Below are 13,199 nucleotides of genomic sequence, written 5' to 3' on the forward strand. Positions count from 1 at the left end.
TGGGACCCATATTGTCTTATTTGAGAATAACAAATGTAAAGGGTATTATTTTGGTATTTTGTGATACCGAGTACAATAGCAACACCAGCAGTCGTAGTTAAAACACACAGAACGGTATGAAGCAACACAGTAGGCTAAATGTTCTGAGCTCAGTGCTGCAGCCTATAGTGCCAGGTGATTACATTGAGTGACGCTTCCTAGATTTGCACTTAATTTGGGCTTATATATTTATGCCCATTTCAGTGACGCATCCAATATATGTCATCAGTAGTCGTGTTACGGACATAGTTGTGGGAGTAATGCAAGCGGAGTGGATTATTTACTCAATCATCCTTTTTTCTTGAAAATGTCTTTGGAGGACAAACTAAAAGTATATAGACTAAGCACAGGCTGTCTAATAAGAATACAAATTACATTAAACGACAGATGACAGTAAAAGTAAAACTGTAAGTTTTGTGGGGGCATTTTAATGAAAGGATTAAATTTTTCTGTTTACCGTGTTTGTTAATCAGAAGAAACGTGCCATGATGCTAGTGGAGCATTATGGACTTTTTATTTATTTATTTGTTTATTTGTTTGTCTGTATCATTATTATTATTATTATTATTATTATTATTATTATCAGCATCATCAATTGTTGAGTAGTTGATACATATTAAATTTTAGCCCTTCAGTCTAATATCACCACCAGCTGCCACTAATGGGGGCATATTTTGGAGTTTTGGTATAGAACTGGTTTTATTGATCTGCATAAAACCAGTATATATGATTAACCAATAGCTAGTGAGTAGTCTATAGCTCATTAGCATACTGGAGAAAGAAAGAAAGAAAGAAAGAAAGAAAGAAAGAAATACATACATACATACATACATAAAGTGTTTGTTTTAACATTTCTGTCCCATAAATTTTGTTATTTGATTGTTTGTTTTCCATAAAATTCCATATTGTCCACCATAGTGAGAAGCTTGACCTAAATGATTAACTCCAAAACGGTGGCGCATTCCTCTGATTTAGATGCACCACAATTAATTCTTGGAATGCTAAATCAATATTTTAATACAACTCATATGTTTTTATTCTGCAGAAGTTGTATAAAAGTCTAAGTGAAGTGAAATCAGAAGTGGAGATGGTAATTAAGACAGGAAGGCAAATTGTGCAAAGACAACAGACAGAGCAACCCAAAGAGCTGGACAACCGTTTGACAAGTCTTAAACTCATATACAACGACTTGGGTGCACAGGTATGATATGGCTATGCTTCACAGGTAATGTAATGAGGCATTTCAGAAAACTGACTCCCTCATTATGAAAATTCTATCACAACTGCTCCTAAATCTTTACCAAATAAATAAGGAAAATCATTTTAGGATGACATATTGATTGGTGTTTTAGTTTTTTTGTTGTCTCTGCAAGCACTTGAAAAAAAAATGAAATGAGAAAAATGAGAAGTTATATTGATCTGTATTAGGTTTCATGGTAAGCTGGCCTGTATTAAATTACTTGTAAGAATTATTTTAACAGTGAGTAAAGTTACTCACAGCTCACAGTAAGGACCTAAGAGTTATAATGGCTATGTTTACATGCACATCAATATTCCGATATTAATCAGTATTTGGCAATATTTTAATTAGAATTGAGTCATGTAAACGCCGTAATCTGATTGCCTGAGACAATATTCTGATTCCCCAAATTCCGATTCCCACCCCTGGAATGTGTCTGTTTTAATCAGAAATTTGTTGCACGTAAACACTTTATTCAGAAAATCCACTGAAAGGAGATATATGCTCATGCTCAATCGGCAAGGAATTGTGGGGGCTAACAGATGCTTAGCTTTAGGCTAGGTATTTAGGAATGGCAGCTCAGGCATTCTTACAACAACCATGTATACAGGAATATTCCAATGCATGTACGCATATAAACATTGTATTCAGAATCTGGCTGCAACCCGAATAATAACACCTTAAACAGAATTTGATGTGCATGTAAACTTAGCCATTGTCAAACTTCTAGGACTTTCAAAGAGGAAAAGGATTGACAGTTATAAATTAAATTCTTTGTCATTTGGTCTCTTGATTGGTTTAATATAACTGCATTAGTGTCTTCTGTCTTGACATAATATTAAATATTGTTGCTATAATATTGTTGATTTAATATTTTGGCTCATTTCATATATGGCAGCAGTTTGTTGATGACTTGTAATTGCAATTGTTTTTCGGTTAACTTGTCTCTCATTTTTTTGTACAGGTGACAGAAGGAAAGCAAGCACTAGAAAAGAGTTTGAAGTTATTGAGAAAATTTAAAAAAGACATAAAAAGTCTAACAGATTGGTTAGCAGTGGTTGATAGTGAACTGACTTCTCGGTCATCAGTGGATGGAATACCTAGTGACCTAGAAGCGGAGCTGACATGGGCCAAGGTGCATAAATGGCAAACTCTTAAAACTGATATTGTGTATTGAACTTCAAATGTTTGGAATCTAAATGCGGTTTTCTACTGGGAGCCAAATGCAGTCAAGTACAGCCTTTAATATTCATATATAACTTATATTTTTTAATAGATTATTTTTTAAAATATGTCTTTATTTCAGAATGATATTTTTACATTTTTTTCCACACTAGACTAGTTTGTGTATTTTATGACTATCTTTATATGATTGTGCATAGTTAATTTTTTTGTTGTTGTTGTTGTTTGTTACATAAATCATGTAATTTACGTCCACGCTATATCACTGATTACTAAGCATGATTATACCAGTCTCTACTGGTATCCTTTTTGTTTACCAACCATACTTAGAAACAACCAAGCAGCTTGCAAAGCAGCAGTGATGTACATAATTGTTGTAACATTTTTTCTCCAGACCACACAAAAGGATACAGAGCAACGTACACCCCAACTCTGTTTAGTAAGAGATTTAGCAGAGGCCCTGAAATCACTCTTAACAGAGGAAAGCCTAATAGATGACAAAGTCAGCCTGTTGAACAGCAACTGGATTGCTGTGACATCACGCAGTGAACAGTGGCTAAAGTTGTTGCTGGTGAGAAAAAGATGACTATACTCAGATACTGGTCTTTCTGATTGTCTTGCATGTCACTACATGTTTCCTCTAACTATGATATGTACCTATGATATAAATGCAGAATATGTCCCTTGTATAAATATGAATAAGGAGTCAAGTTAGAGACATGTGAGTGAAACAATTTCATAAACACATTGAGAGAGGATTAAACTATTAAGCCTGAAAGAATCAGAATCTTTCTCATCAAAATATAATATAGCATTCTCTGTTTGGCAGGATTACCAGAGTCAGATGAATACGTTGGAGCAGAATGTTGCTCATATAAATGCCTGGATAGACAGAGCTGAGACTCAGATGGACAAGATGGAGAACCAGGGCTGCATTAACCACATCATCAAGGTTTGTACCTTAAAATGGACAGTATCAGACTTTGGGGCAAATTAAATCTGTAATGACATTCACACAAATCCTACATGTTTGCATATATAAACTGTGTACAAAATTCCCCATATACGCTGTTTCATTTACCATGGTTTCACCAAAAAAATTAAATAGAAAATTCCAGAAATATAGTAAACATTATTAACATGACTTGACCACCTTCCTGGAGTTAGTTGGTTTAAATCATGCATAGAATTCATTCAGTGTGTCTGGTAGAGAGGTGTCATTCGTACAGGTGAGGTGATTTTTCTAACTGTAGTCAATGACATGCCGAATGCCTCTTCCACTTCTTTGATGCCGTGGGTAAGGTGTGTGTATGTATGTATATAGAAACACTTGTTTTGCATACAGTATAATTGGTAGAAGTAAAATGGTTTTATGTTGAACCATGTAAGTATAACAGGTTTGTAACATGATTTTACTTGTAACTCACTAAAACCGATCAGAGTCTACAAGGAGAATTGGAGGAGATGCGTGGGAAGGTAGTGGAGGTACAAAATCTTGGTGAAGACATCATTAAAAACAGGGGGGAGCACTGTAAAACTCAAATAGAGACCAAGCTGAATCAGCTCAGTCAACGCTTTGAGATGGTTACCAGAAGGATTCTACATGGACAGGTAACTGTAAAATTGTTGAGACATGTGAAGACATTTGCTAAATATGTTGTTTTCATCTGAACAGAAATTGGGAATTGACAAACAATATGCAAATCTTACATGATTATTTTTTCATGGTTATCTGTATATGTTAATGACCTATATAGGCTTCCTCTCAAGAGTTAGAAGAGTACCACAGGCAAGCTAATATGTGGCTACTCCAGCTGGAAGAAGAGATAAAACTTGGTGAAGATATCAAAGAAGATGATTTCATAGAAGATGCAGTAAGAGAACTCTTCTGCTTTTGCCATTATTATATTTGAATGGTTAAGTGAATGACCAAATCCAATGAGAGAATCCATGCCATTACATACTCCTGCCACTAAATTATATTGTAGGAACTCTTTAATATTCACTTTCATTGTCAGGGAGATACACTGATCAGTCTCTCTCTGCGGAGTGACGCACTCATGAGTGAAACAACCAGACTGGCATGTACTTCAATTCATTAGCATTCCCCTAGAAATACATTGACACAACAGCATATAGCTGTAACTTCTAAGACTTGAGAAGCCATGCCCCACATATTGCTGACTTTGTGATTGCATGATTTGGGGACAAAAAAATAGAAATAAAAACAAAGTTGGCTCACAGAAGAGTTGATTTAGTCACTTGACCAATTTGGAGCATAAATGATGAAATATGCATATTCCCACCCACTGATTTGCTGTGCATGTGATTTGCAGGTTGTTGATGAAGATGAACTGAAGGACCTTTTCTTAAAAGGAGAAAATCTCCTTAAGAGAACAACAGATCCAGCAAAGTCAACTGTTTGTCAAAAACATAATCTACTCCATGATAAATACAACACCTTGAAGGTACAGAAATAGAATCATATGGGAGATAAAGGCACAGAATGTAAATGCAGTCATTTTGTAAAAGCATTTCCCAGTGATCATAGCATGGATGAGAGAAGAAGCAGTCAGAGACACTGCAGACAAATCCATAAAGGTCAAAAACAGGCATACTAGGTCAAGTTAACGACAAGACTAGGAAAAAGGAAACAAGAAGAAAAGAGGTTACAAGGCTTAGAAATGCATGTAAGACGAACACACAATATATACAAATACAGAGAAGTATGTGTGTATATAAGTATATACATGTACTGAATGAAATGACCAAAAAAAACATATATCAGAGAGACTCACAAGTGCAAATAATTAGGATGGCCAAGCTGCTCCTAGACCAGGAACTGAGAAGAATGGGAACCTCTTTACATTAGATTTTTAAGGACCAGTGCAAAGTTAGCTTTAGCACAGGCCCTCAAATTAAAAGTGTTTTTCCTCTGGTAAAAACCCATAAAACTACATCATGTATGGAATGTGAAATCTATGACTTACAGTCAGTACATATTGAATACTCTTTACTGTTATATCATTTTTGAATAAAAATGGCAAGGTCAGATATTGATAGATACTTTAAGCATTACAATACATTCATGTTGTTTTACAGAATTTTTTTTTGTTTAAGTTTTTTCACAGTTTTTTTTTATGTATTTGCTTTATATTGACAGAGCCTGAAAGCACTTAGGAAGAAGAAGGCACTTGCTTTTGCCCCACAGTGGTACCAGTTCTGTAAGAGGTCAGAGGATATGATGCAGTGGCTTGACAACATTGAGAAGATGGTGGCTGAACTGCCAGATTCGGCAAATCAGCCAAGAGTGAAGGTAATAATGTATGCTTAAAGATCTGCTGATCTGAGTGAAATGTGTTACATTTTTCTGTTGGGAAAAGTGTAAGTACTTAATATTTAGATACAGATGTGGGCAAATTTGTTGGAACCCTTCCATGAAAAAGAATAACCCACAACTCTCTCTGAAATAATTTGAAACTGACAAACATTAATGGCATCAATCACTGTTAATTCCACAAATCAGACATTACTTTTGATTTTCGATTAAACTGAATATTTTACATAATGAACCAAAAGAAAATGTGGACAAAAAAGGAAAAATGGACAAAAAAGATGGTACCCTTAACTTAATATTTTGTTGCACCATCTTTAGCAGCAATCACTGCCAACAAGCGATTGCGGTAGTTTACAAGCAGATGTCTGCATCGGGTAACAGGTATTTTGGCCCACTCTTCCTGAGCAAACTGCTCTAACTGTCTGAGGTTTGAAGGGTGGCTTCTGCACATTGCATATTTCAGATCTTTCCACAGATGTTCAATAGGATTAAGACCAGGGCTCACAGAGGGCCATTTAAGAATAGTCCAAATAAACAATAAGTCATTTCTCTTCACAATTTTATTGGTTTAATCTATCACATACTATGGGCAGGTATATATGAGCCTACTGCTTTTGGTTTAATCACTTTTCAGGAGCAATGAATCATTGTTTCAAAGAACTGTAAGGGTACCAACAAATTTGTCCACGTCTGTATGTGGATATATGGTATTCTGAATTAGTCAATTTTGTGATTCAAAGTGTAAAACCAATCATCCAAGATCTAGAAACCTGATGCCATAGCATACCAACATGGATATCACTCAGTCCACCAATAACTCCTAAGTTCATTAGTTATCTTATCAGTTATAAAGCCCTTTACATTTGTATGGACAAATTATTTAGATATTATTAACAAAAAGCAATCAAATCCATAAGAATCATCAAAAGCATTTTTAGTGCAGTATCATACCATATGCCTTAATTAGAACAATATCATAAACGTATAAACAACACTATAATATACTTATCAGGATGAGATTTTCTGTTTTATTTTTGATAAATTGGAGATTGGCACTGAGATCGAACAGCAGCGCCCAGTACTTGAAGATGTGCGGAGTCTTGGTCACAAGCTCTCAGAAGATGGCTTTGTCAAACTTGTGGAACTGCGCCTCATTCCCATTAATAAACGCTGGGAACAGCTGGACATGAAATTTGATGAAGTGTATCATGTCAGTGTAAGTATGGCGAGAAAAAAACTTCAAAGAAGTCATCAAATCCGATGAAGGAGTTTTTTTCCTTAATGAATGCTGTATTATACTTACAGTCAGGTATTTGGACAGTGACACAATTTTGATAACTTTGCCTCTGTACACCACCACAATGGATTTGAAATGAAGCAATCAACACGTGATTGAAGCGTAGATATAATTCAAGGCTTTTAACACAAATATTGCATTAACCGTTTAGGAATTACAGCCATTCTTTAATATAGTCCCGCCATTTTCACAGGCTTACAAGTAATTGGACAAGGTAATATAACCATAATTATTAGGTTTATTTTTAATGCTTGGATGCAAATCTTTTGCAGTCAGTGACTGTCTGAAGTCTAGAACCCATGGACATCACCAAATGATGAGTTTCCTCCCTTGAGATGCTTTGCCAGTTCTTTACTACAGCTGCCTTCAGTTGCTGCTTGTTTATGGGTCTTTCTGCCTTCAGTTTTGTCTTCAGGAAGTGAAAAGCATGCTCAATCAGATTGAGGTCAGGTGACTGACTCGGCCATTTAAGAACATTCCGTTTCTCTGCCTTAGAAGCTCTTGGGTTGCTTTCATGGTACGTTTTGTGTCATTATCCATCTGTATAATGGATATTATGCGCTGTCCTATCAGTTTTGCAACATTTTACTGAATCTGAGCAGAAAGTATAGCTCTCGCAGGAATTCATCCTGCTACTTCTATCAGCAGTCACATCATCAATAAACACCAGTGACCCAGTTCCACTGGCAGCCATACATGCCCATGCCATAACATTTCCTCCACATGTTTGACAGAAGATAGGGTATGCTTTGGGGTATGCCTTCCTTTCCTTCTCCATACTCTTCTCTTCCCATCATTCTGGTACAACTTAATCTTGCATCAGAACTGATCAGGCTTTTTTAGCGGTTTTTTTTTCTTCTGGCCTTTCTGTTCTTGAGTGTTACTAGTGGTTTGCATCTTGAGGTAAACCATCTGTATTTACATTCATGAAGGCGTCTCTTTGTTGTAGACCTTGACAATGATACGCCTACCTCCTCCAGAGTGTTCTTGACTTGGCTAGATGTTGTGAAGGGGTTTTCCTTTAACAAGGAATGAATTCTGCAATCATCATTCCATATCTTTTGGTGTTGCTGAGCTCGCCAGTGTATTCTTTCTTTTTAAGAATGTACCAAATTGTTGATTTGGCCACTACTTGCTAACTGTGCTATCTCTATGATATGTCTGTTTTGTTTTTTCAGCCTAATGATAGCCTCCTTCACTTGCATCGACACGTCTTTGGACCATATAGTGAGAATTCCCATGAATAGCTACCTTTTATGTCTTAATCTGTCATGAATTAATGAGGAAACAGGCCACATCTGGCCATTGAACTGCTTATCAGTCAATTGTCCAATTACTTTTGAGCCTGTGAAAATGGAGGGACTCTGTAAAAGAATGGCTGTAATACATTGTTTAAAATATTTTAATATTGTTAAACCCCTTGAATTAAAGCTGAAAGTTTACACTTCAATCACATCTTTATTTGTTCATTTCAAATCCATTGTGGTGGTGTACAGAGGCAAAATTACGAAAATTGTGTCACTGTCCAAATACTTATGGACCTGACTGTATATTGTATGCTAATGATGACTGAAATTACACTGATTTGTGATTATGACTTTTACCCTGTTCTGTAAAGGAACTGCAAGCTTTACTGCATACTATTGATGAAAATGATGCACTCCTGAACTCCTCTGTGTGCTGGTCTGACATAACTGAAAATATACCCCAACAAGGAAAGTGCCTTAAGGTAAGATTACTTGGTATATCCTAGGTTTAAAAGATTAAAGATTTCATGAAATGGGTTAGTTCATGAACTCGATCACCTCCTGAATGTGTTGAGTACTCTTAAAGGGACTGATGTATCAAGGCATGAGTTTTTGACACTGGAAGTCTCTACGAGTTAGTCATACCTGTTCCCATGGTTTATATGTGGGTGTTTAGGAGCAGTGTCTGTCAGCAAATTTTCTGTAGTGTTAGCCTGATTGTTCATGTTGTAGCAATTAACGAAGATTGTCCAAAGGTGCAAAGATCACTCTGGAGTGATCCAGAGTACTTGGTCTGCAACAGTGATTAGGTAGGTGATACGTGTCAAATTAACATCCACATGAATGCCACAACGGAAGGTTTCCCAGCAGAACAATGCCAGAGCATCACACTGCCTCCGCTGGCTTGTCTTCTTCCCCGTAGTGCATCCTGGTGCCATCTCTTCCCCAGGTAAACTACACAAATATACCAGGCCCTCCACATGATGTAAAAGAAGACATGATTATTCAAATCAGGCCACCTTCTTCCAATGCTCTATAGTCCAGTTCTGATGCTCATGTGCCCATTTGTAGGTGCTTTCGGCAATGGACAGGGGTCAGCATGGGCACTCTGACTGGTCTACTCTACACAGCCCCATACGTAGCAAGTTGCAATGCACTGTGTGTTCTGACACCTTTCTATCATACCCAGCATTAACTTTTTCGGCAATTTGTTCTACAGTAGCTCTTCTGTGAGATCAGACCAGATGGGCTAGCCTTTGCTCCTCATGCACAACATTGTGCCTATGGTGCCCATGACCCTGTCACCTGTTGACCGGTTGTCCTTCCTTGGACCACTTTTGGTAGGTACTAACCACTGCATACTGAGAAGACCTGCCGTTTTGGAGATGCACTGATGCAGTCGTCAAGTCATCACAATTTGGCCCTTTTCAAAGTCACTCAGATCCTTACGCTTGCCCATTTTTCCTGCCTCCAACACATCAACTTTGAGAACTGACTGTTCACTTGCTGCCTAATATATCCCACCCCTTGACAGGTGCCATTGTAATGATATAATCAATGTTATTCACTTCACCTGTCAGGGCAACACACTTTCTGGAGAGAACTGTGTATCATCTGCACTTTTGGGTGCAGATTGACTGTTTTCTAGGTATGATTTATTGTTTATGTCAATAAAAATATATTTTATAAAAATGAATAAAAACTATAGAACAATTAATATTCTTATTTTATTTATACTTCACTATAATCTTCTATATTTTCTTACTTAGGAAGTAAAGCATACTTTGGACACCCTCGAATTTCCAGTGACAGAGGCTTTAGAGAAGAAAAACATACCCCCTCATGTGAATCCACTTGTTCATCTCCTCAGTACCAAGTGGGAAAAACTGAAGAGGCTCTATGAGAATAGACTAGGGTAAGTATCTATCTTTCAGTTTTGTGCAGAACACTGGAAAGAAAGTACACACCATCAAACAGACAACTTTCTCCAGATTTAAACATCTGGTAGTCTTTCTGTGTATGAGTACACTGTTTTTGCTAATTATTTGGGGCAAACTGTAATCACACATTGTGTGATTTTCTGTTAAATACATTTTCCCATCATTATTGTTAGGTCTTCAGCAATAAAAATCTATAAATATTTGTAATATGAGACATATAGACAAATATCTATTCAATATTTGTAACATTGAACTTAAATTTTGACATGTATAAATAAGTACTGCACAGCTGTTTGACTGAAAATGAAATTAAAGTGTGTTTATCCATCATTATTTTTGCCAGTTAATAATTAAAAATATGTACTGAAATGGGCATTTGATTGAAAACAAAAAGATGGTCTTTGACTTTTGCACAGTACTATTGTACTTCCTTCTTAGAAAAGAACAAAGCTGTTGGGTGACCATTTTCCCCCCATAAAAGGTGTGTTGGTTATTTACAGTAAGTGGAAGGAGGGGGAAAGATGTAATTTTTTAAGAAGTGGCTTAACAAAAGCTGTCTTAAAAATCTTGGGTACATGACCCAAGCTGAGTAACAAATTTATGTTTAATAAGGGCTCACAAATCACTGATGATCATTTAAAAGTAATTCAGAATTTAAAATAGATTATGATTGCAGTTTTGTTGCAGTGTCACCCGGACTGCACTTTTTACCCTCTCTCTCCAACATTCTGTAACACGTATCTCCTGGACCTTATTTTGTCCAATTTTTCTCTTTTCAGATTCTTTGACAAATGCAAGAAATATGGGGAGGTGTTAAAAGCCATCCAGGATTGGCTGACTGTTGCAGAAAAAACATTATTGATGTATGAGGAAGACCCAAACATCAATGCAAGCCACATCAAGGTAAATAATTTCAGTACTAGGCCAAAAATCATTGCTCCTATGTGTTGTTCAATCAAACAATGTACACATTTGAATTAAGTAAATTCAGTGAGGTTTTTTTTTTGCCACACACCTTGTATGTTGTCGAAATGTTTTCATGCTTGTGTCTTTTCACTTTCAGCCACCACCAATAGCTAGCACCGCTACTCGCATACAGAATAAAGAAAACTACATGCTTAACCCTGACAGTACTAGCCCTGTGCAGTTACTCTGGTGACAGTATAGGGAAATTGCACCATCAGACCAGTTGGTAGCAAGCTAGAGTTGGTAGCAAGACAGTTGGTAAAACCTCAGGCTAAATTTTAGAAGACACAGAAATCATTTGGCATTAAATCTAGTGCTATTGATCCTAAGGCATGGGAAATTGCACCATCAGACCAATTGGTAGCAAGCTATTAGAGCAGGTGTCTTGTTAAAATTAATTAAATTAAAAATTAATCATAATAGAGTGCCAATGATCCGGTTTTTCCAAATCTAAAAGGAAATCCTTAATATGCGTGACTGATTTTTCTTTTTGCAGCCCCAGTAATGCCAAGCAATGTGAGGACTTTGTACTCATCATTTGTTTAGTAATTGTTCATTTAATATTCAGTAGATACTATTAAATGTGCGTTTAGGACAATTTTGTTCCTTTTAAGTACAAGCAGTCTTTTGAGTCATTTTAAAAATCACTCATAGCTAAATATTTTTAGTAGATCTACAAAAGAAAAAGAGGAGAAAAAAGTTAGAAAACTTTTTTCTCCTCTTTTTCTTTTGTAGATTCTGTAGAAACCAATAAATATTGTGACTTTAATAAAATTTTTGTGCATCCCTAAGCTTAGAGTTTTTTTTATATGGTTTTAGATGACCATTATTCAATTAGTTTCTTTTCTGATGGCTGATATCTCATTCATGCCCATTTATATATTCGTCCCTGAGCACTGTTTCAGCTGGTAGAATGAAGTCACAGTATGAAATCCCTAGGCTTGACCAGTTGAATTCCTTGAGCTAACCAAAGTTTCAAAATTACTCTGACACGAAGGTTTGTCATATGTTACATTAGTAAGTAAATGGTGCTTAATGGTAGCTTCATTTGCATAACTGAATTTATTTGCTCTTATTTTATTTGTTCATGTCCCTTGTGAAGTCTTGTATGTCTATTTTAACTGGTGCTCTGTTCTATGTGTTTCTAGTTCCTAGTTCCTGTTTGTCTAGCTTTTGTTGTACTATTTACTTGAATTTACCTAGTTCCTAGTTTATTTTTTATCTTTGTTTATTTTGGTTAATATTTAGTATTGTAGCAGGCAGATTTCTATGACCTTGACCTATCTGTTTGAACAAGGGAACAAGGACACCATTTCTGAAGCCTTTTGCAGATTCCATCAAGCAAATCCAGATCTTTTGCCAAATTTGTTATCCTACTCTGCATAACAAACATGTCTGTAAGTGCAACATTAAATCTAGTGCTGTTGATCCTAAGGCATGGGAAATTGCACCATCAGACCACTTGGCAGCACGCTGTCAGAGCAGGTGTCATGTATCTTGCCACGTTAAAAACTATGTACAGGCCAAAATCCAAAATTCCTTGAGGATGACAGATGTCAAGAGCAAATATATAATACTGTATATTAGACTTTTTTTTCAAATTGTATTATATTTCACTGTGTTTGATATATTACACACAGGAACTGCAAGAAGATTTGGAAAATCAAGAGGCAGCAGTGAAAGGGCTTAACGCTCTAGGTAAGGACCTGGCCTTGCAGGGCAGGAAGGATAATGAAGAACAGATTAAAAAGCAACTAGATGCCATCAATACCCGCTGGACTACAGTGTCCAACCAGCTGTCTGAAATAAACAGAAGGCAAGTGTTAGTGTTCCTGGCTTTATCCTTTCAAATTCTGAAGGTCTGGGTTTCACAAAATTGTTGCTGTATTTGGATAGCTTATTAACAGTTACATGGTGTTCAGATCAATGATACTGGTTAACTACTATTTAC

At 36.3% G+C, this 13,199-nt stretch overlaps 1 protein-coding gene across 26 annotated transcripts in view; it reads left to right on the forward strand.

Moving 5' to 3' along the window:
- dmd (dystrophin) overlaps positions 1-13,199 on the forward strand; it is a 260,429-nt gene that overhangs the window by 83,846 nt on the left and 163,384 nt on the right. For all 26 annotated transcript variants that reach the window (XM_053230044.1, XM_053230046.1, XM_026928750.3 and 23 more), the window contains 13 exons: positions 1,085-1,240; positions 2,244-2,414; positions 2,856-3,032; positions 3,291-3,413; positions 3,902-4,072; positions 4,219-4,335; positions 4,798-4,929; positions 5,625-5,777; positions 6,847-7,014; positions 8,714-8,824; positions 10,112-10,257; positions 11,062-11,185; positions 12,889-13,064. In XM_053230044.1, coding sequence (XP_053086019.1) covers positions 1,085-1,240; positions 2,244-2,414; positions 2,856-3,032; positions 3,291-3,413; positions 3,902-4,072; positions 4,219-4,335; positions 4,798-4,929; positions 5,625-5,777; positions 6,847-7,014; positions 8,714-8,824; positions 10,112-10,257; positions 11,062-11,185; positions 12,889-13,064 — 1,925 coding nt within the window. The remainder of the gene's footprint in view (positions 1-1,084; positions 1,241-2,243; positions 2,415-2,855; positions 3,033-3,290; positions 3,414-3,901; positions 4,073-4,218; positions 4,336-4,797; positions 4,930-5,624; positions 5,778-6,846; positions 7,015-8,713; positions 8,825-10,111; positions 10,258-11,061; positions 11,186-12,888; positions 13,065-13,199) is intronic.

This window comes from Pangasianodon hypophthalmus, chromosome 26, assembly GCF_027358585.1.
Source record: "Pangasianodon hypophthalmus isolate fPanHyp1 chromosome 26, fPanHyp1.pri, whole genome shotgun sequence".
Classification (NCBI taxonomy): Eukaryota; Metazoa; Chordata; class Actinopteri; order Siluriformes; family Pangasiidae; genus Pangasianodon; species Pangasianodon hypophthalmus.